This window comes from Protopterus annectens, chromosome 17.part0 (assembly GCF_019279795.1).
Source record: "Protopterus annectens isolate FY-2018-M chromosome 17.part0, PAN1.0, whole genome shotgun sequence".
Taxonomy (NCBI): Eukaryota; Metazoa; Chordata; order Ceratodontiformes; family Protopteridae; genus Protopterus; species Protopterus annectens.
Window position 1 is genome coordinate 775,643,359 of NC_056751.1, and position 24,812 is coordinate 775,668,170.

At 35.6% G+C, this 24,812-nt stretch overlaps 1 protein-coding gene across 1 annotated transcript in view; it reads left to right on the forward strand.

Annotated features, from left to right (window-relative positions):
• LOC122791740 (calsequestrin-1-like) overlaps positions 1-24,812 on the forward strand; it is a 214,951-nt gene that overhangs the window by 104,871 nt on the left and 85,268 nt on the right. Inside the window, exons 2-4 of the mRNA XM_044059648.1 lie at positions 9,552-9,636; positions 11,871-11,971; positions 17,622-17,733. Of these exons, the coding sequence (XP_043915583.1) occupies positions 9,552-9,636; positions 11,871-11,971; positions 17,622-17,733 (298 nt within the window). The remainder of the gene's footprint in view (positions 1-9,551; positions 9,637-11,870; positions 11,972-17,621; positions 17,734-24,812) is intronic.

Below are 24,812 nucleotides of genomic sequence, written 5' to 3' on the forward strand. Positions count from 1 at the left end.
GGAAAGTGCCCATCCATGGTTGCAGGTCCTAATTTGTACTTTGCAAGTTATAGGAGTGGAGGGTGTTTGTAACTGGATAAGGAGAGTGGGCTTACTTGGTGTATTCTGCAGTTAACCTAACCAGCAATGCTGGCCAGCACCCAAACTAGACGATCTCAGAGCAGTGATGGTCCTGGGTGTTATAATAAGGTAAGGTAGACCTAAGTAGTCCTCAAATGGGTAAATGCTGCTTACCACAGAAAGTAGTTTCTCTGTGAATAATAAGGGACTGAGGTAAAGTTCTGAGGTGTTTTTTGATACTGAAATTTCAACTTCTGACAGACATGAGGCTTATGTCCGATCAGAAAAAAGCAAGTTTTACACTAACAATACCCTAAGGCCAATCAGGTAAGCACACAATGAGCTGTACATATATATATATATATATATATATATATATATATATAGGTGCATATCAATTGCCTGAAAGACCTAAATATATACAGCAAAAATACTTAATGTTCACAATATCGATAGTCAAACATACATAAACACAAAAAGCTAAAGACTCTAGCTTGACTGGGTCTTTCTTGCAGTTCTGACTAACAGTTTGCATAACATTTTTACTTTTTGCGGGGGTCTTGTGCTAAAGCCATTGCTTATGCTTTGCACTTGTAAGTCTACGTTTTAACCACAACCTCGAATCTAATGTAACATTTTTGTAAAACTATTAGCATTCCGAATACTATCGCATAAGCGTGTTTTGTAATATGCACATATTTAAAAATGTAATTATATTACAGAATTGAAATTGATAATTAACCCTAACCCTAAGGTCCATCACTATCGCACACTCACCTGACCCGCACCCTAACCCTAACTCACTTAAACCGCCCCTAACCCCAATATTTGTCACTATTGCATACATGCCTAACCTGCACCCTAACCCTAACTCACTTAAACCGCCCCTAACCCTAACATAAAACCAACCGCACACTGACCTGAACCCAACGCATGACCTAACACCACAGGGCTAACAATAGCAAAGCCACAATGACGTCAGTATGTCCATTTTGTGTTTTCAGGATTTTGAGTTTCAGGATTTTGGGTTTTCGGGATTTTGAATTTTCAGGCTTTTGGTTTCAGGATTTTGATTTTCAAGCTTATAGTGTTTCAGGCTTCTGATAGGGAACCATATATATATATATATAAATATATAGATATAGATATATATATGTATAGATATAGATATATATATGTATAGATATATATAGATACATATGTGTATATATATATATATATGTGTATATATATATATATATATATATATATATATATATATAGACTGCTCTCTCTCTCTCTCTCTGTATATATTTATATATATATATATATTTATATATATATATATATATAGAATGATCTCTCTCTCTCTTTCTCTCACTCTCTGTAGATATATATATATATATATATATATATATATATATATATGGGTCCAGGACGATTGAATGAAAGTTCAGTTGTCTGAAACCACATCACTGAATCCACTTTAGCAAAAGTGCTTTTTGCCGAAAAAGCACTTTCACTAAAGTCCCCAATAAATACTAAAAAACCCCCAAAAAAAACAAATACATATTATCACAAAACTCATGTTTACGCAGGGGGACAAGCCCCCCTGCACCCCCCATGTTGGGGGGCTGTGCCCCCAACAACCCCCTACTTCTATATTCTCATTCCGAGATCGCACTGCAGTGTGGAAAAGGGAATATTCCCTTATCCCAACTGCACTACGATCTCAGCAACAGCCATTCCCCCACGATTTCCCTTACCCTTTCGCATACCTGTGTGAAAGTGCTTTTTCGGCAAAAAGCACTTTTGCGCAACTATGCCCGTCCATTTCAGTTTCGGAGAAATGGCCATTTGGCAAACTGTCCGGGACCCATATAGATATATATATTATATATATATAGTGGTCTCTGTCTCTTTTATATATATATATATCTCTTCTAGAGTTATTCTCGGAATAAATAAACAAACTGGATGATGAGAAAATATGCAGGCGAGTAGTAAGCTCTTGGAATTTAAAAGGCAAAGCCTGGAATGCCAAGATAAAAGAGGGGAGAAATGAGAGGGAATAAATCCTTAATGATCGATCATAACAGATTATGACTCTAACATTACTTGGTTTGATGAACTGTTGCTTCTATAATGTAGAGCTGCTCTTATAGTAACCAAAAGTATTACTTTTCAATGTCAACAACTTGTTTCATGAGGGATTCTCATTCTCAGAAGGTAAGATGCAATGGATTATTTATTTGTTTGCGATGTACTTTTTTCCCACTACTAGTATTCCCAGGGAAATGTGTGTGGATTATTGATTGTCACCAAGCCACGGTTCTATGTAATGAGTTCATAAAACATAATTTGTAAAGTCATGAGCTTAAAATCACTTGCAATGTCAAAACTTGAATAGCACAGTAAACTGGATAGCAGTAAATGTGGAAGCTGCTATAAGTACATAACCTAGCTCAAACCATAAATCCCACCTTAGCCCCTACTTCTTACTCCAGCCCTAACCATGATTCTAATAATAGGCATAATCATAACCCTAACTCCAAATATTACTATAATCCTACATCTGACCTTAGCCCAATTTGTAAACCCTAAATCCTTAGCCTAAGGACATGAGAAAGTGCTATTTTTGGTTACTGGTTTTGTTAAGGTTGGGGGATCAAATGTATGTTATTTTTAGATAATAAACTATGAGTTTGATTAGGGCTTGATATAGCTGAATTTTAGCCAAATCTGAAAGGAACAATACATATCATTGAAGGGAGCAACCTGCATTGTTTGACTAAAAGACTTTACAAAGAGCAGTTCATCAAACCAAGTAATCCTATTGTCATAATCTGTCATGAGCGATCATTAGCATTTATTTCCTTTTCTTATCTGTAACCATAACCCTTATCCTAGCATTACACAAAGCCCAAAGCCACAATAGTTACCCTGGCCTGTAACATAACACTGTCCTAAACATAACCATAACATTACACAAAACCCAAGACATCAATACTGACATCCACCATTTAACTTAGAGCTATAAATAACCTTAACTCTAAAATTGCACAAAGCCTTGACCCTCAGTATTAACTACCCCTATTCCCAACCCATAACCTACCCTTCTACCTAACAACAATCCTAACATTACACAAAGCCCCATACCTCAATCCTAACATGGACTCCAACTCAAAGTATTCAGTCACTGATTCCTATAAAAAATAAAACATGCTTAGTCAACCAAATGTGATTTACTTTATTGAATATTCTGATAATTATACTATCAGCATATTTCACATAAGTGGACATTAGAAAAGCGTTATTAAAAATCATGGAATTATAAAAGTGTTATTCAAAACATGATGCCTTAAACAAGATTAATTGCTTGGATATTATTATTGTTTCAGTCTAAATTCTTTGTTTTATGTCTTATGTATGCCCAAAAATACAAGTTATGGCCACATTCAACAGCTGCTGGATACACACTTCTATATTTTAGTGGCTTATACAAAGTTTTATGGAATTCCCCTAAGAGATCCAGTAATGAAGTGAATGGATTGCTTCAAGAATTCCACCGGTAAATACAATCTTATATGTACAAACCCATGGTTTGTCATGTAGTTCTCATATTTATGCCTGGAAGTTGGTTCCATGGTCCTTGTATTTTGTGTATTAGAGATAAGTACGTTGTAGCTTATAAGTCTGGTGCCGGGTTCAGGGATGTTGTTATCGTACAAAGAAAGTATGGAATGGTACTGTGCAGGTAATATCTTACCTGCATTCGCTGAATATCGTTTTGTCGTGTACTACCTAGTTACTCTGACAAAGGGTTGTTTACATTTTCTATACAATCTGAACAGTGTTGCAGATTTTGTTTCCTAGACTCACATAGATTTATTTAAGTTTGATTAGAAACAATTTCGTGAATTGTGTGGAAGGAGATTGATGAGTTACATGTTTCACACGAAGTAACAGATTTTACAGATAAAATGGTTGCCAACCATGAATGGCAAAGCAACACCTTTAAAAAGATAAAGGTAATCATGTTTTTGCATGTGAGAAAAATCCCGCTATGCCTCACCTCTTTTCCATAGATGCACTAAACCTGAGGCTGTGCAACCTTGGAGCAGAGGGACTACTCAAATATTCCCTCTTCACTAGGGCTGAGTGATCTTGAAGATGATATGATTAAGGCAAGAGGGCTGAGGTAGCTGAAACTCTACTCATAGTGTGTTAGACAGGTAACTGCCCCTACAAAAATCTTTCTTTGAATTAATTCAGTTGTCTTCATGGTCATAAAGTTTAAGACGGAACTATATTGTAATTGGAGTTTTTGATGACCTCAGTAAATTCAGTTATAGCAGTCTGAAGTGAGCCTAGTTTGTGTAATAGACAAACGTGCTCTTTGAATTACAGAGTAAATAAACAACATCCCAGTGCTTGCGCTTTTCTTTAAACCTACCAGTAATGAGCTCAACATGGCTAGAAGCTGGTAATTGTACTTAGGTAATTGCAAGCTTTACATCTTCTACTTAGTGACAAAATCTGTTGCATTATCATCTTTGTCATCTTGTGCTTGTATTACTGCTAGGGTTGCTCTTCAGTGCAGTTTTTTCCATGATATCATAATAATGGGGTAATGTTGATATACACTTGGCCGTAAATCAGTGACCTTGAAGTGAAGAAGTTAATCTGGGAAACCTAATGCTACTGTAAAAGTGTCAATAATATGGTGCTTCAGTTTGATTCTGTACTTCAGTTTTGAGAAAAAAAAACCTTAATGGGATGCTATATCATTAACTTATTTATGCATTTAGTGGAACAATATTTTGGATGGAATCATCATGTAATTGCATTCTATTTTTCCTCAGACTGAATGCTAAATAAATACTTGAATATGTTATCTTATAGTATTTAAAAACTACTATTATGGACTGTGATTACAGCTTTACTAGTGTGACCTTGAGTATTGTGGTTAAATGACTTGGCTGAGAGTTATTTAATGCAAGTTATACAGCTCTGCAGTGGATGCTATGAATTCAGTCAGATATGCCACAGAGTTTCTTTTATTTGTTCATTAACCATGGAATCCCACTAGACACAGCTACATCTTTTCTGATGCAAGCAGTCACACAGCCAGCAAATGGAAAATAAAATAATTCTTCCTTCATTTTATTCACTTATACCTGGAAAACATAACAGGATATGACCTGTTTTCAAAGAGCCAAATTTACATAATAAAGAAGACAATCAATAAAACAATCACAAACATAAGAATCCCAGAAATGCTATACAAGATGTAAAAAATGGGTCTATATTAGAACAACAAATAATTAAAATGTCAAACGCTCTAAAGAGCGGAAATACCGGACCTCGAATTGATTATTTGGGGGGGCTAAGCCTCCCCCCCAATTATGTATACCAACTCCGAGATCGCAGTACAGTGAAGAAAGAGCAAATATTCTGATCTTCACTGTATCCCGATCTTGCAAAAAACACTTCGAGGTGCGGCATTTTTCTCTTGAAAGCGTTCAACATTTTAATTATTCGTTCTTCTAATATAGACCCATAAAAAATATGCTATATTTAAAAGGTGAATATATTCATAGGTTCCTAGATACTTAGGCTATTGACCTGTGAGGATCTGAAGAAGTGCAATCTTTCATTTGCATGGTAGTTTTTAGCCCTTAGGTTTTACTTATGAATAACCCAGCGTGAAGCAGAACAAGGACATATTAGGACATTTATTTGCTGCCCGTTATCATACAGTGACATAAGTGATCTTAGATCTTAAAAAGTATAACAATTCTAAATTTTAACGGATTGTTTCTTAGTCGTTTTGGACAACAGAATTAGCTCAGCAGACTTGAACCCACTTATAGTATTTCTTTCCTGATACAAGATAGCAGTGAGTCGCAGCTCACCTGAGAGTATGTAAGAATTATTCTTGTTTTATATAAATCCTGGTTATGCAAAAATAAGGTTTTAAAATGTTTTTACAATACTTAATGATGAGTTATATAATTCCCACCACTCATAAAATTTAGAACAGAATGACAAAGGATACTTAACTTATCAAATATACTTTCAGAGTGCAGCCAGAAAAGATAATTAAACTGTAATTAACTCCATTCTACTAGATTCAGCTTTTAGATATATTCATATGTAGATCAGATACACTACTGAAGTCTGTCATTAATTTCCACAATGAAGGTATAGATTGCTCAATATTCTAAATAATCATTATTAACTTTTCAGAAAATAAGGCCCTGCATTTTTTGCCATCAACTTAATTTTGTCTATGATCGAGTTGTCTTTTTCCAGGGTTCATGTCAGCTCAAAAACTCTAGTAATCGTAAAACCCGTGTTTCTCCAATAAAAGGTGTCACATTGCTTCTATGTTTCAGTGTCTTTGTGTTTTATACATTAGATGAGGATTTCACAGTGTAATATATTTTTTCCTGATGTGTGGCAAAATTTGTTTCAATTCCAGTTGTTGACAAGAGGAATATATCTGTATTTTTGCCATTTTGGAGGTTGCATTCTATGTTTCCAACAGTAATGTACTGAAGGATTTTTTATGCTATCCCTGTGAAAATTTCCATTAAAACATCACCTGCCTTCTATTCATTGTACCTGTGAGTTTTGTCTGAGAGCTGAAAAATCAATGTTTGCCTGCAAAATGTCACACTTTGTGGAATGTAGCACTAAAATCTTCACAGATAATATTAGATAAACTGGTACATGAATCCAAGCTGCTGTTCTGGGAATAGAACTCACAGTAAGCTGACCTTCCTGCCTTGTATTACACGTGCACTGGCTGATCCACTGAGAGAGCAGACACTGACCCTGAACATATACAAAATATCACTACAACATTCCGCCTAACAGTACGTAGCTGAACCTGTAGATACAGTTAGTTAAGCTTGCCACAGAGGTGCTTATAAGCTCTGAAAATGTTATTGCACACATTTCTGTCAGTATGAACCACCCCGGGGAACTTTGCACAGCAGGACAGCTCCTGAAAATTGCTCCCAGTATCAAAACTGGGAAAGATAATAAAGCATTTAAGGCTGATGTTTATAAACACTGAAATGTATTGCTTGTAGAGCTGCAGTACCACATACTCAAAGACAAAGCTAAACAAACACATACTTTGCAGGCAACACATTATATAACCTGCTTGCAGTTACTCTCTCCACACTACAGTTATTTATTTAGTTAAGGTTTGACTGATTGAGTGACTCATTCTTATTTATGTGAGATAGAACACTGATCCACATGGGCCATTTCCATGGCTGCTGTATCAGTCAACAAATGACATCTGGCTTTTTTTTCAATAGTTTAGTTGCATTGACCAATGTGTTTTAGTCACTGAAAGAGAAATCAGTGAAATGAACTGTATGAATGGGAGGAGAGAAAGGAAAGGAGGTATCAGAATAAAATAGGAGGTCGATGGAAGTCATGAAGGAGTAGTTTCATAGGAATTATATGAAATAATAGACTATTCAACCAGAGGCCATGCGTGCCTTGCCAAATAACCATCCTCAGGGTGTCTTAACCTTTTTCAAGGAGAGCAGGGCTTACAAGACCTGTAAGTCCTAGAATGCAGTTAAGAACACTCTAACTATATTTGAAGGCCAACATGGAGTCACATTGCTTGAAGGAGAAGTTATCACAGGAGATAAGAAGTTAGAACATGAAAGAATAAAAAAAAAAAAAAAAAAAAAAAAAAAAAAAAACATTCTATTGCATATAGACCTTAGGTAGCATAAAGATTCAAGGAGTTGCAGAAATGCGGTATGATTGTGCAAGCTTCTGTGGATGCCTGTGAGGGTAAAGTTCCCATCATACCACTCAACTAACCCTGAATTTGTTTCATGTTCTTGAGATGTCCCTCATAAAAGTTTTACTTTCCCCATAACTCACTAAGGATAATAGTACATCAGTAATGCCAGTCATTAAATATCATTCTTCACAGCATGCCAGTTAGTGCAATCATTTAGCAGTTAGTGGCGAGGATTAACATTCAGAGTTGTTAATATGCTGCTTCCTGTAATCCAGGGTTTGGTTCCCTCAGCCTCCATTTTCCTTTTGTGTGACTTTCAGCAAGTCACTTAGTTATCCTGGCCTCAGTCTGAAAAGGGTCCATGTAAGTCACTGCTCTACATTAGTTAACAAATGCAAATTACTAAATAAATATTTGCAATTGTTCCTAATTTGGGTCATTGGTTTCCCAAGAGTTTTGGTTTGTGAATAATTCTTGAGCAAAGAAGTTGCAAAGTATATGTTTCCTGTACACATAACTCTTTCCTGATTCTTGCACTAAGTGGTTGGGATATCTGCTTCCTTATGATGGCCTCACATACATCTCGATAATGCTGTCCTAAATGTATCAGATGCACGTGAAGACAGTGGTTTACCCCTGCCTCTATATGGGAGGGGTAGATTCCTTATTGCCTGCAGACCAGACAACCAAGGTACGAGTACCAATTCCTAGTCGAGACGGTGATTAGGAGGAGAAGCATGGATTCTTGGTGAGCATACCTCTCAGGGTAAAGAGTTGTGCCTTAACAGAACATGGCACTCTCTATTACACACTATTCCCTTTCAGACTCCCATTTCTTGGAAGATTTGACTTGTGGTGAGTGCAGGCTTCATGCTTTACCAGTTGGTTTCTGATTCACAGAGGAAATGAACTTCGGAAAACCATAGTGAAAGAAATTTCCACATTTTAGCTATCCTCTCATTGAGAACTTTTACTTATTAAACAAGAACGAACCTTGTAAGTATCTGTTTTAAACATAAAATAGTTATACATCTCATGACATTGTTAGTAAGCAATTTGGAATCCATAATGATGGATTTTCTTGATGCAGCAATTATTATTGAAATGATAAGAGTTGTCCCACTTTTCCACTATCTATGCCTTTATATCCCTACTGCTGACCACAGAGAAATTAACTGGTAGATTAAATATTGAATTTTTTTTGTGTCTCAGTATCATGAGTGCTGTGTAAAATGTGTACATTGCAGAGTAAAACTGCTTGAAGTCACCTTTTATAGTTCCCTAAGTTCAGTTGCATTTACAATATAGAAGCACATAAGCAAATAAAGGAAGCAGTAAGAACAATACTGAGTGAAAACTGGAATGGATCAATGTAAGGTCAACATGAGGAAATTTCACCAAAATAATGTCGGTGTTCAGAAATGCATTGTTAAAAGAAACTGCAGACTTTAGATATGTAAAGTGATTCAGAGGTAGATTTGACAAATAAAATGAAGAGAAGTTAGCAGATGCAGGGCTATCTTAAATGCACAGATAAAGTTTATAGGCCAGATGTGTTCTTCAGGTTCTATCGTCATACACATCTGCAGAATCTGTTAATGCAGCAGTTGGCACAGCTTTGTTTTTACATCACAATCATGATAAACACTTTCTTTAAACGTGCATGATTTTTCCACTGAGAATGCTAGAGTATAATCCCATTCTGATCTGTATGTTTCTCCTCCTTTAGTTAGCTGCTCAGGTCCTTGAAGACGAGAAGGTTGGTTTTGGACTGGTTGATGCTGAAGAGGATGCCGTTGTGGCCAAGAAACTCGGTAAATGATTTTCAAGGAGTAAAATATACAATTTGCAGTAACATAACCTTCAACAGATTGACAGAAAATGACTTATGACAAGACAGTATTTAGGTAGAGGAAACCAGTAAAGTCTGGTAAATTACATTTGTTCAGTCTTATGGCTCAGACTACATCTGTAATTTAATACTAACTTGGAACTAAAATTCCCTTTGGAACTGGAGTTTCTCCAGCAGCAAATACAATCTTAGGAAAAATAAAAAGAATGACAAATTATCTGGAAAAATGATGTAGGAATTGTTTGTTTTTCCAAAATGAATGGCATTAATATGAGAGAACTGTATGAAATAAAAGCATCTAAAAACTGTTAGTACTTCAATGGCAAAAAATAAGGAAAGGGTAGAGCTGTCAGGTTACATGCACATCAGTGTTTGATCAGAGGAACAAACACTATACAGGAAACACAAACACCTGCATAGAAATGCAATAACAAAGGTAACTGTATGAAACTGCAAAACTTGTTAGTACGAAGCAGTGATTATAATGAGGACGGACATGTACAAAGCCTAAGATTAAATTTACTTCAAAGTATTCCCATTTTTAGAAGATATGAAGATCTTTGGCTTGGTATATTTAAACTCAAGGCATGTAGTGGGCTTGCCCCATATGGGTTTTTCGGGGAAAACAACTTTAAATGAGAAAAGCAATTTTCAAAATTCAGTGTTCTCATTTGTTTTTGGTCTTTTTTTTATCATTCTGTGGCTATTATTAAGACTCTCAATATTTCCATGGGAGCTAAAAAATTAAAACCACAATTGTAAAAAAAGAATTCAGCAAAAAGGCATTATTAAGCAGACTATGTGTACTGAGTTAAAGAAACCATAATGTGAAACTATCATCTTAAGAAACACCAGCATATAGCAATTAATCAACTGGCCAATCATAAAGATGTTTGATAAGGAATGTCCTTAATAAGACCTTCTATCATAGAGATTGCAAGTAGCAGGATGTAATGGCGTTAGTGAATACATAAGAAAATGACCAGAGGTCAATGCCCATCCACATAAATAAAAAATCCATCCCTGCCCAGATTCAAGCACAACTTAATCTATGGATGGCTAACAGAAAATTTCTCAGGCTGCCCCTATACTTGGACAGAGTTAGCTCCCAAAAGCTTTATCCAGTGCATGGGACCTCTATGATTATATATGGTAGGCTCCCAGTTATTCTCATTAGGGCTAATATAATTATTGATCATGGGATAGGTAATGCCAATCTCTAACCAAATGGGATAGATTAATTTGAGTACAGAAAGGGAAATCAGACAGGGTTAAAAATGGCCTGCAAGGGCAGCTAGTCTAGTACTCAGCTATGAAGCTGAGACCCTATAAGGGCAACAAGGGCTCATAGTATGCATTAAGACCTGGTATATAATCCACAAATGGCTGAAAGAACCTCAAACAAGTCAGAGATACAATTTATCTCAACATAACTTAAAACAGCAAGTGGTGGGTGGAACCAAAAATTCCTTGCTACACATCCTGCTAGCTGGTTTAGCACTGATTTTAATTATTTAGTAAGCACCCATAATTATTTGTAGTTTACATAAGTAAGTAAACTCTCTTATTGAATTTTCTCACAATTATATGCAGCTTAAAGAGGCAAAAGTACTTTAAGGCAAAAATACTATAGGGTTATAACATTCTGAACTTTGAATTTCAGAATGATTCAAATGTCTTAAAATGTAAACTGTTTGAACTGTTAGTGTTAAGAGATCTATAAGTAAGTGTATTTATAATATTTATAAAGCAGGAAGCTTATTTAAATGGAGAGGCAAGAACTGTTTTTGCAATAGCAGAATGTGCTGGTGAAGGATATGAATGTCTTCAGCACTTTAAGTCAGCCAAAGCTGATAGAGTGCTCACATCCCTGTAAACACTGAATTTTGTACAGGAAGGATAGATGCCTCAACAGCTGAGAATTTCACTTATACCTTCTGTCTGGATAACTGAAAGTAGCAGGAAGAAACCGAACATGTGAAACCACCTGCCTAGTGAAGTAGCATATCAAGGGAAAATACATGAACAGCACAATAAGAGAGGACTGGTCAGCAAAATAATTAAGACTTGTGTCAGTATTAATTTTTACCATCTCTGGCAGTACAAATATGTAAACTTTTATTTACAATAAAGACATCTGTGTACATTTAAGTTTATGGTGTATCAAATTCCTAACCTTATTTTTTTCCCTTTCAGAGTTGGATGAAGAGGACAGTTTATACATTTTTAAAGAAGATGAGGTGATAGAATATGATGGCGAGTTTGCTGCTGACACACTCGTAGAGTTCATCCTTGATGTAAGTAACTGGTTCCCTTTTGTGATGATCTCTTTAAAAGGAAAATAAATTTATTGAGAGGACAGGACATTTAGATATGAATTAGCTTAAAAGTCCAATCTAAGACACAGCTACATTAGTACAGCATTATTCTTTGCAATTATACCGCAGTAGTAGAAGGGGTAGGACTCTTCAAGATTTAACTAAGGAAACATAGACCTCCTGGTAAAATAAACGCATCTACAGAGAAAATGTTGCTTGATGAAACATTTATGAATCCATGTGGAGCACAGTACATAGTTTGAAAGATATGTACAGTAAAGTACTTCTGTATAGAAGTATGGGGTTGTTGTTTGTTGAAAACAAACTTTGACCTTAGAGAAAAACACATTTCTTAGAGTTGGGAATGAAGTAGTTCTCCAGCTTGGGAGCACAAGACAGACATTCCTACAAAAATCCCGGTTATCTTGTTTTTATTCATCACCATTGTGATTAATTCTGTGACTGTGTATGCATGTCTGATTGTATATGTGTGTTGGGGGTACTATTTGTGATTATGTGAATGTATGTCTTATTGGGCAGTCGCAGTGGTGCAGCGGTTAGCGTTGCCACCTCACAATAAGAGGTTCTCCAGTTCAATTCTCATCAGTGGTGCCTTCTGTGCAGAGTCTGCATGTCCTCCCTGTGGTCGCATGGGTTTCCTCCAGGTGCTTCAGTTGGTTTCCTCTGGGTGCTCCAGTTTCCTCCCACATTACAAAGACAAGCTGTAGGTGGATTGGACACTCTCAACTGGCCGTGTATGTGTGTGTGTGTGTGTGTGTGTGTGTGTGTGTGTGTGTGTGTGTGTGTGTGTGTGTGTGTGTGTGTGTGTGTGTGCCTTCTCTGGATGGTTGGGCACCAGGCTGGCAACTCAACACCGTAAAACCCCCCTGCCAATTGTTCTGCGGACCATTGTTCTGCTGTGGCGAACCCTAACTGGATAAACTGAAAGGGGATGATGATGCCTTATTGTCTGGCTGTATGTTTTGGGGATCTGTCTGTGACTGTGCATGTGTGTCTTATTGTGTGGCTGTGTGTTGGGGGTCAGTGTGTGACTGTGTGTATGCATGACTGGTTGTGTATGGCTGTGTGTTGAGGGGACTGCCTGTGATGTCTGATTGTGTGGCTGTGTATTGGTGGAACTGTCTTTGACTGTGTGCATGTATGTCTGATTGTGTGGCTGTGCATTGGTGGGACTGTCTGTGACTGTGTGCATATATATCTGATTGTGTGATTGCTTGCTCATGCGACTGTCTGTGACTGTGTATGCATATCTGATTGTGTGCATGTGTTGGAGGGACTGTTTGTGACTGTGTGCATGCATGTCTGATTATGCGTGGCTGTGTGTTGAGGGGCTGTCTTTCACTGTTTATACATGTCTGTGTTGGGGAACTGTCTGGGACTGTTTGTATGTATGTCTGATTGTGCATGGCTGTGTGTTGGGATTGGTGGCTGACATTCCTTTCAACTCCCGTTGACTAATGACCAAAGCCTGGTATATGAGGAAGGGGCTTACATAAGACACCAAGGGCACTCTTTAAATATTTCACTATGTTACCTATAAAGCTAATAGACCAACACGTTTTGCAGCACACAACAAATTTCTTAAGAATAAGAAGTATAAAACTCTAATGTCTGGCTTTATTGACTGACTTTAACTGTTCCTGATTTACAAGTGACAGGGCAAATGTAAGATGTAAAATCAGGGATATTCTGCAAACTCGGGGGAGTTCAGATGTATGTTTGTGCATGTGTACATGTGAGTGTGTGCGTGTGCATGTGTGTGTGTGTGTGTGTGTGTGTGTGTGTGTGTGTGTGTGTGTGTGTGTGTGTGTGTGTGTGTGTGACTTTGAATGAGGGAAATAACTGTGCCAACGACATTTACTGGTCACCAGAGGTGATTAGTGCAAGAAAGTGCAGATTAGCAAGATTAGCATTATTGGTAACTCCACATGATTTTGAGATGGGCAGATTAGTCAATATTGAAATATTTTGGCATTGTGGCTACAAATTTCTCTGAATTGCATTTCCACGAATTCTAGAAACTACCCCTTTTGGCAGTGGCAATTTTTGCAAGCACAGGAAAAGTTTTCTGAATCCTGACTCAAATGTCTGGATTTGTAGTTTTGGAATCTGCAGTTCAAATAGGGAGCCATCTATAATGAAGAAACTAATTTAAAGACAATGTGTTTATTTAAAAAGAATTCTGTTAGTATGCTTAGATTTTTTGTACCCCAAAGCATTGCCCTGCGACTCCGACTCCAACACCAACACCCAATCAGCTCATTTTTTACCCAGGGACACTACAGCCAGGCATTCCCAAGGTGGGTGATTGACCTGTGACCAATTAATTTCTGCTGAGGAATTCAGATCTTCCCTTCCATTCTCCAGTGAGCATTGGATAGTAGTGAGAAGGCCAGTTTGCTCATCCTGAGGGTGACCTAATTTGTCTCCATTGGGAGCACTCCCTCCTCATCAGTGGCTCCTCCAAGTCTTTTACTGTGTGAACTGAGGTGGGAGTTTACCTCTACATGCTGGATCCCCCTAGGCTTTATCTGTAGCAAGCAACATGAACAGCACTATGATGCCTCAGGCTCTGTTGGTTCGAGGCCATTGGGTAACACCTTGTGCTCCTGCTGGGTGTCACCCTTGTGGAGAGCTGTCACTGCTTCGCTATCCCCAGAATGAGTGAGCCAGTAACTGCCAGTCACTCCCACCCTTCCCAGTCAGCTCCTACAGGCACCCACGCTGCTATTCAAACTCAAGTCACCTGCAAAGTGCTCAGAGTATCCCTGTATGCCACAGAGCTAATAATCTATTTAGATTTCTAAGGACTTTTAGAATTTTTAACTGTCTACGTTCATTGCTCATCTTTATATTGTTGCTGTGTTTTAATATTCTTATTTTTCTCTAATGTATTATTTAATTATAAAGTTTTTTCCCCAGGTTTCTGCACTAAGGAAGCTAAGCCTAGTCAGACTAAACCATTTAGTTCAAATGTGTGCATTCATAATCAAGTACCCTGCACTTAGTGTAGATACGTAAGGAAATAAACAACTAACAAAATAAATATGCTTACTTATTTACCTGTTTTATTGTCACTTATTAGCACACCTGCTTTCCTGTTACACAATCTGAAGTGTGTAAAAGATAAAGCATAATCTTACTGAAAAAATTCACATAATATTTTTAACTATGTTTATGGCTTTCCTGATTGTGAGTAAACCACTTTGCTACTCTGATAATTTCAAATTCATGTGTGTGCTATCACATGAACAGTGTATCTATGATGGGAAAGTTATCCATATAACACTGTTTTATCGTCTAGAGACACAAAATATATATACTGAATTAAAGTGAGCATAAGCAGAATCAGCTTTACTACATGGATAATTAAATTTGTAACAATATCACATTACAAATGCATCTTAAGAAAAAAAATAAAGACTGGATTGTTCATTTTTAAACCTTCTTATAAAAGGTTGATGTAGCATTCAAAACTACAGTGTCTCACCAAATGAGAGAATATAGCAAAATCAAAAAAGAATTGAAATGTTTCTCATTGTAAAAGTTAAAGGGTCAGAATTAGGCAATGCCTGTGACCATGGGAGATATGAATGTCAGTGATTCACTGGTGGTCACCTCTAGTCACTTGTGACTGACAGTATAATGTGTGACCACAAATGAGCAGTTTGTTTCCTTTTTATTTAAAGATGCGATTGTGGTGTCTCGCAAAAATCGCTCTTCTTTGAGATATAACTATCTTAGCATAAGCATCTTTAATTAACACAGGTGTAGGGATGCAACATCCCCTGTTGGAAGGTTCAGAAAACTTCATCTTCGAGTAAACAATTATACATCCTTTTGAGATTCTTAAACTTGATAGCGATGCAGCATCCTCAAAAATTCTTCAGGCCTAGAGTCCACACATCAGATTTCTAGAATCTGGACAACTTAATTGGCTCTCCTGACTCTGTCATGCCGTGCTTCATATAAGACAGGCTGGAGTGTTATGATGGCTTATCAATCCTTGAGGTATTCAAAGTAACTGGAACAGTGCCACCACTGTCTGCTACTGTTCTTTCATGCCTGTCTTATCCTAGAGGTTAAAATTTTACAAGTTTCCATGCATCATCTTTAATATGAAACATTAGAAATGTCTTTATGGAATAAAGTTGACATGACCAAAAAAGATGAGATCATATAATACTACATGTGAGTGTGTGTGTGTGTGTGTGTGTGTGTGTGTGTGTGTGTGTGTGTGTGTGTGTGTGTGTGTGTGTGTGTGTGTGTGTGTGTGTGTGTGTGTGTGTGTGTGTGTGTGTGTGTGTGTGTGTGTGTGTTTACAGATATATGGGGAAAACACCCCATTAAAGTTTCTGTTCTAATACTTACTTTCCATTACTGTTTCATTGGGCTATTAATGAAGCCAGAACACAGTGATGCATTGTTTAAAACATTTGTTTTGGCGCTGCCAAAGGATGGATAAACTATACACTTTGAAAATGACCAGACAGCTTACTTGCAAAGGAATGTGATATTGAGACTGATTTACTACTGTTTTCTAAAGTAAGTTGGCATGCCCCACACACACACACACACACACACACACACACACACACACACACACACACACACACACACACACATATATATATATATATATATATATATATATATATATATATATGGGTCTACTTTGTTTTTTTGAATCGCATTTCACTGAATTTCATTTCACCCCGACCACTTTGCTGAAAACACAAATTACTGAAAATTCATTTCACTGACTCTCTTTTCATTGAACTGCAGTTAGTATATATGGCATTGTGTAGAGTACTGTAAGGCAAGTAAAACGTATATGCCCTTTTCCCCACTGTAGTGTGATCCTGGAGTTAGTATATATATAGTTAGACGGGGTATGGGGGTGTGTAGCCCCCCACTTAGTTTGAGTACATATTGTCTTCTGGAGAGAGTTACTCATTGGTGTTGTAAGAATGCATATCTGTTGTTCAAACTGTATTGTTTTGAAGTTTTTCATAAAATACAATATAAAACAAACAAGGTGGGGGGCTATGCCCCGCACACCCGCAATGTGGGGGCTGTACCCCCCACACCCCCCTTAACTATATATACTAACTCCAGGATTGCATTACAGTGGGGAGAAGGGCATATACCTTTTACTTGCCTTGCAATACCCTAAACAGTGCCATATATGCAAACTGCAGTTCAGTGAAATGAGATTCAGCGAAATGAGTTTTCAGTAATTTGTGTTTTCAGCAATGTGGTTGGGGTGAGATGAAATTCAGTGAAATGAGATTCAATGAAACAAAATAGACCCATACATACATACACACATACACACACACACACACACACACACACACACACACACACACACACACATATATATATATATATATATATATATATATATATATATATATATATATATATATATATATATATATATATATATATACATACAGCTATCTACACATTCACTTCCAGGGTGCGTAGCCTAACATGCATGTTTAGTTGAATAGGAGGGATCAGCTTACTGTAAAGAACTATTTTTCCTTGTTCTCTGTCTAAAAATGTAGTTGTAATGAAGTTCTATCATTCATATCCCCAGGTGATGGAGGATCCTGTAGAGGTCATTGAAGGAGAACATGAGATCCGCGCATTTGAAAACATAGAAGATGAGCCCAAACTTATTGGATACTTCAAGAATGAGGACTCTGAACGTAAGTTCCAGCTGTAACAAGTTGAGTGACATCAGGCTTGGAAAGGCAAATTCCCAACATAGTCATGCATTAACATGGAAACATTGACATTAAGATAGATGTGATGAAATGAGGGATGCAGCAGACAGGCTGTTATGCTCCTGATTAACTCTTACTCGACCAATGTACAACTGTCTTTGGGTAGCTGCAGAGAGGTAATTGTACACTTTGTCAAAATGTCATTACTTCAAAATAGTAATACATATGATTGTCTCATCATTAAATTAACTGTCACAAGAGAAAAAACAAAAAGAACTATCCACTAAAATAAATCTAAAATGACACAAAATGAGCAATCCACTAAAATAAAATCTAAAATGACACATCAGGGAAAAAGACTGAAAAACAATGTATAATACCTGGGTAAGGCCAAATTCCCAGACCCTACTGTCCCCTCCAAAAAAGCTGAAAAACAAGTCTGTTTTGTACACCTTACTTTTCAGCTTAGTTGGCTTTCTTCGGTCATATGCTAGCCCTGATATTCTGTGCCATTTGGCTGCAGCCCCTCTGATTCTAACACTGACTTCCTCATTCAGACTTCCTGTCTCTTCAAACACCCCTCACAGATATCTGAACTTATTAACTTGCTCCAGTATTTTCCCTTCTATCTCAAGTTTCAGCTTTTTCTGATTTTCTCTATTTGCTGTCATGACAACTACCTTATCTGTACTCAGTTTCATCCCATGTGCCTTCAGTTTTACAGTCAGTTCCCGTATCATTTGTTGACGTTCCAGTACAGAGTCTGCTTCTGATGACATATTGTCTGCTTAGAGCAGATTTGTTGATCTGTTCCCTCCAACATGTATGCTAATAATATCCATAATATGTGCAGCCTCAACAATAAATAGGTTTCAAGACATTACCCCAGAGTATTTCTCCTCTGTAGACACCTGCCTTAAAGAATCAAACCTCTTACTTGACCACAAGAAAACTAAGTTAATGCTTTTTACCCCCAAAAGTTGACAAAATCAAAAGTAATCATTTACTATAAAGTCAGTAAATAATAAAGTCATTGAAACTGTAACTCACATTAAATTTCTAGGTATTATAACGGATGGCAATGTCATATATGACCAGCATAAACTGCATACCATTAAATCTACACACCTGAAACAAGGTTCCCTTTATAGGATGAATGGATTCCTTACAGATACTGCAAGAAAAACTCAAGCCATCACCTTCGTATTGTCAACTCTCTCATATGCTGCTCCTATCCTAACAAACTTAAACAATACTCAAAGAAAGAAACTTGCTTCCTGCTACAATAAAATAGCTAAATTTGCCATCAGTCTCTTTCATAGGACCCACCATTGTCATAGCTTAATAGAATTAAACTGCACGATTATATAATATATTCACAACTAACTACAGAACATAAACTCATTCAATATCCAGGAAACAATGTCCTACACTGCAAAATATATTACTGCCCTGCTGTCCAGCAAGGAAATTTGGTTCTAGTAACAAATTCTTACTAATAGCAGATAAGTCAAATGATGTTGCAGGAGACTCTCTCTACTCTCAGTACATTGCTAAACTCTGGAATAGTATCCCCACATAAACAAAACTCTCCAACGACATCAATAGTTTTAAACCTCTGCTTAAAGAACACCTTAACCAGTCCTGGTCCTACATCTGCTCATCTCCAGATTATGACTTTGTGCTCACCATATGATACTCTCCACAGAATGTGCTCAACCTCTCAGTGAAATGACAAAACAATTTTTATATATAACTGCTGCCTGTACAATCCACTATGTTCCCCGTGGGCTTTCTCTTTATTTACTTCTACCTCTGTAAAACCTTGGAGTGTATAAATGTAACTACTGTATGTGTAAATATGGAAATATAACTACTGGTTTAACTGGAACTAAGCATAATGCAATGTAAACAAATGGAGCTTTTCTATCCGGGCCTCTACTGAAAATGGATATTACCCAGTAAACAAAGACAAATAAATAAATAAATAAATAAACAAATTATACCCTTCTTTTATATCTTCAAAGAAATCTTTATTTAAATTTTCACATAATCCCACTATTGTTTTATATTTCAAAAGCACCTGTTTAGTAGTTACTTCTTCACGTTTATATCACGTTATTGAAAGATGAAAATAGCGAATGCTATTTCATCGGCCCCAAAACATCTAAACATTAAAATATCGAGCATTCAGAACAGCAAATTTTTTCCCCATGGAAAAAAAATTGCTGCTTCAAAACACATACACACAACACAAGCACATCAAACAAACAGCAACCACACACATACACTTAAATTCCTACATCTAACGCTACACTAAACTAAACATACGCTACTATCTACCCACTTACCTTAACCCAAACCCTAACCCTAAAGTCCATCACTATCACACACTCACCTAACCTGCACCCTAACCCTAAGTCACTTAAACCGCCCCTAACCCTAAAGTCTGTCACTATCGCACACACACCTAACCCGCGCCCTAACCCTAACTCACTTAACCGGCCCCTAACCCTAACGTACAAACAATCGCACACTTACCTGAACCCAACCTGTAACTTTCCACCACAGCACTAAGAATAGCGAAGCCACAGAAACGGACAACTGAATTCTTTCTCGAGGAAAGATTTCACTGTTCTGCAGCTTCGCTATTCTTAGCGTTCGCTGAATAGTGTTCGATATCAGAACATTCAAAGGTTTAATAATTCGATGTTCTGATATAGACCCTCTTCTTCACCATAATGTAAACATATTATTTTACTTTTCTTTTTCTTTTCACCGATAATTTATCTATTAGCGGTATCCAAAACAATATTAACATTCTGTTTTCTTATTACTCCATTTATTTATTTCTATAGCTTTATTTTTTCTCTGTGCAAGATTTTCAGATGGTTTAACATAATAATACTGTATCATTATATATACTTTTCTGTCATTTTCTATTTCATCAACTTATTTTCTACATTAATATTTTTTCTTGATACTATTTCATCTCTTCATTTATACATTGTTTTTTCTTTTGCTTCTTTTTACCACACCCCAAAATTATTATACTTACATTTAACATTTTTACAACCATTTTTTTTTGTATTTTTCATTTATCTACTTTACAACTTTGTCTGAATTTAGTGACACATATACCACTAGGTTAATTAACCTTATACCTTCTTCCTCCTTATGTACATAAAATACTCCTCTTTTTATAGGATTCAATCCAGAACTCCATATAAATGAAAAATATTATCTGCAATAATTCTTTTTTTTTTCAAATAGTGTCTGCAACATAAATATACTTGCTATCTTCCCCAGTAATACTGAAGTTATTGAATAAATCTTTTTCCTAAATGATAACCTATATGTTTTCCAGAAAAAAAATATTTTAACTATTCTATTTCCCACTGAATTCTATTCACATACTTATTCCCAAATTTTATACCTAGCATATAGATTTCATTCATTATAAAATGTATTCCCCCTATCTTAATCAGAATGCCTAATCCTTTACTTTTCTCTTTGTTTAAAGTTATCTCTATTGCTTCTAAACACTCATTTAGAAAAAATATTACTTCTTTTATCCAAGTATTTTTTTTTTTTTGTAATTATTATATCATCTGCGTAAGTTAAAATTATAATTCTTAACCCTTCAGGCACTATGTACCAAACCTTCTTCATTTGCAATTTACTTCCCATTCATAACTAAAGCAGAAAGTATAAATCTCATTGACGTCCCTGTTTTACACCTTCCACATACGTATCTTGTTACTTAATCAACCATTTCCTAGAAATTTTTGTTATTGCTATAGGCGGTCGTACATAATTTCCTATTTTTTCACTTATAGTGTACTATTTCACTATTACACCTAACATTTCAGAGCCTCTTGTATTAAATGCCTAATTAAGATCCACCATCATAAGTTTTGCTTCTTCTCTTCTTTTTATAATATCATCCACAATCTCTGTCACAATCATTAATGATTCTTGACAACCCTTCCTCTTCATGCTGTACATATTGTCCTCTACAACACCTTCCATCTTAGTTTCAAATATATTTTGTATTATTTTTAATACAATTTTATAGTCATTATTTAGTACTATTGGTCTCCACTTTTTTAATCGACTTATGTCTTCTTTCTTCCATATAAATTTAAGTATTCTGCTGAATGATTATTTATACAGGAACAATTCATTTAACCAGTCATTCAACATCTTTAAAGCATTCTTTTTGCCATTCCATTCAATTTTTATACATTTCATACCTATTCCATGAGGTCCTGCAGCCGAATCTTTATTGACTTGTCTAAATACTTTATCTAACTCATATAAAGAAATATCCTTTTCAAACTCTTTATTTTCTTGCTGTGAAAACTTTTTATTTCCTGTATTACTTTCTATTTCTTCTTTTTTTAAACATTTGTTGTACATACTCTACTATATTATTCATAATTTATTCCTGGGTTCTTTCTATTTTTCTTTTTACATTTTCATTTCTGTCATTATGCTGTTATCATCCTTAACTTATCTACTTAAATATGCAGATACTTCTTCTGTTTTTCCTTTTCCTTTCAAGAAATATATTTGCTTGAATAATAACTCTTTAGTTTTCTATTGATTTCTTCTAAATATTTTTTTCTTTATAAAAATTCCCTGTATCATTATTTTATAAATCTTCTAATGCATCTGTATATAATCATCTATACTTTTCTTTGTCTACTTTTTTCACATCATACTGCCATAAGAAACACTTTTTGTATTTTATCTTAAAAGTCATCCACCATCAAGACAAATATTTATAAAATGCTGTAATAGTACTATTATCTTTACATAACTGCATTATCAATCTCGTTCCTTCTTCACTCCATGTTTTCTCATTCAACCTTGTTATTCCTTTGCCGACGTTGATATATTCCTTGCTTTCCTTTATCTCTAGTCATATTGCTAGAAGAACAGAAAAAATGTTTCAATTATCTCTCCTTGTTTTACAGTTAATTATTCTGATACTATGAAGTAATCTGTTAAAGTTCTGTAAATACCCCTTCATTAAGTTCATGATTTTTTATCACAAAGTATTAATTTACCACATCTCATAACCTCGAACATTTTCTTACACCGTTTCCTTTCTTTTTACACTTGCCTCTTAATCACAGTTGAAATCTTCTAGAACTGTAAGATTCATATTTATTACTACATTGTGTAGAATCTGAAAAAAATAAACTTTTCTTGTATTTACAGGTAACATAAGTGCATAATGCTATAGTTCTATATCATTGTTCTTTCCATTTTAAACCCACAACAGTTACTATCCCCATTCTTACAAGGTTATATCTAATATGTTCACTGCATTTCTGCAAAATACACATATTCCAGAACAACAATAATTTTTCAAATTCAAAATTATCCCCCCATAATTGTTCTTTTACAATCTTTCTTTACTTGTTAATAACCATGTATCTTCTAGTACAATTACATCTACATCACATTTACTGCACCATTCCAATACCCCAATCCTTCTTTCTATGTTTTAATACTATTTACATTTACAGAAAGTACTCTAAAAGTATTACTTTCTCTTTTCCTCAACTTTATAAAAATTTAAATTTTATTTCTCATCTATTTCTTGTCATTATTTTTTTCATTTATACTCAACTCTTTAACATTTCTTTTCCTGTCTTTTAGCTTTTAACCAATAGAATTGTTTCCTCCCTTGTGTCTTCCTCATCACTTATTTCAGAACCTTCCTCTATTTTCTCCTTTTTATTTCTTTCTTTGTCTTCATTATCTAATTTATCTCCCACTTTTAGCACTTATAATGCTTCCTCTCTTTGGTCATGCACATCTTTCTTTCTTCATTTTCCTTATTATTAATTTCAGTTTACAATATATCATAAATGCCCAATTTCTTGCATTTATAACATTTCAGTTCATATTTTCTTGCAACATGATCCATTTCTCCCACAAGTATAACATTTCTTTTTTATCACACTTATTTATCAGATGCCCTTCTTTTCCATGAAAAACAACAAAAAAACATGTTTTGGGTTGCCCACAGTATTTTGCCACACCCTTATTTCCTTCAACATTTATCATACTTGGAATGCGTATAATTGTATTCTTTTTTATATTTAACACAATATTACAGTCTCAGAAACCTCTTTTATCATATACCTTTGCAACGTTCAGCACTTCTTTGCACAAGTATTTCAAATTTCTTTTCAAAGTCTCTTTTTCTACTTCTGTTCACAATTGTGCATGAATCTTTTTGCTTCCCTGTTAAATGTTTTTATCGCATATAAATTCCAAGGATTACAGTTATTCTTTTCATATTTACAAATACAATTTTCAATTGCATAAAGAGTCTCAAGTACAATGTCACAAAATATCTCTTTGTTTATTCAAATAAATGCTGTTGCTTCTTGGGCTTTTGCACCGAAAAGGACCATTAAGTTGTCATAATTTCATATCTATCATATCCAGTTCTTTTTCTTCTTTATTTTGAATCTTCACCACATACTTCTGATTTGCATTTTTTTCTGCTTTTTTCTTTTTTTGGTACTCTCCTTGCACCTTTTCACTTTTTCTGCATAGGATCTCCTTTCCATTTTATGATCATCCTTCATCTGCAATCCTCTGGACTGGAGGATTGTAAGAACATATGTTTCACTTGCTGATTTTTCTTTTTCAGGTTCAGCAACTAAATTTTGCTGAAAAACAACTTTTGAATTGTACATGATCTTGTTACTACTGTCAACACTGGCATTCACCATGTGCCTTCTGCCAACTTTCCTTCATTGCACATTGTCCTTCCAGCCATCACTGCATTAGGAATGGGACATGAACACTCACTCACTGGCTCCAAAGCTATGAGTAGGGAAAGCTCCCTGATGATCTGGCCAAATTTCCCTTAGTAGTATAAATACCATCTCCAGTCTACCCGGAAAAGAGACTACTAGCCTACTTGGACTAACCCAGAAGAGACAGACAGATAGATAGATAGATAGATAGATAGATAGATAGATAGATAGATAGATAGATAGATAGATAGATAGATAGATAGATAGATAGAT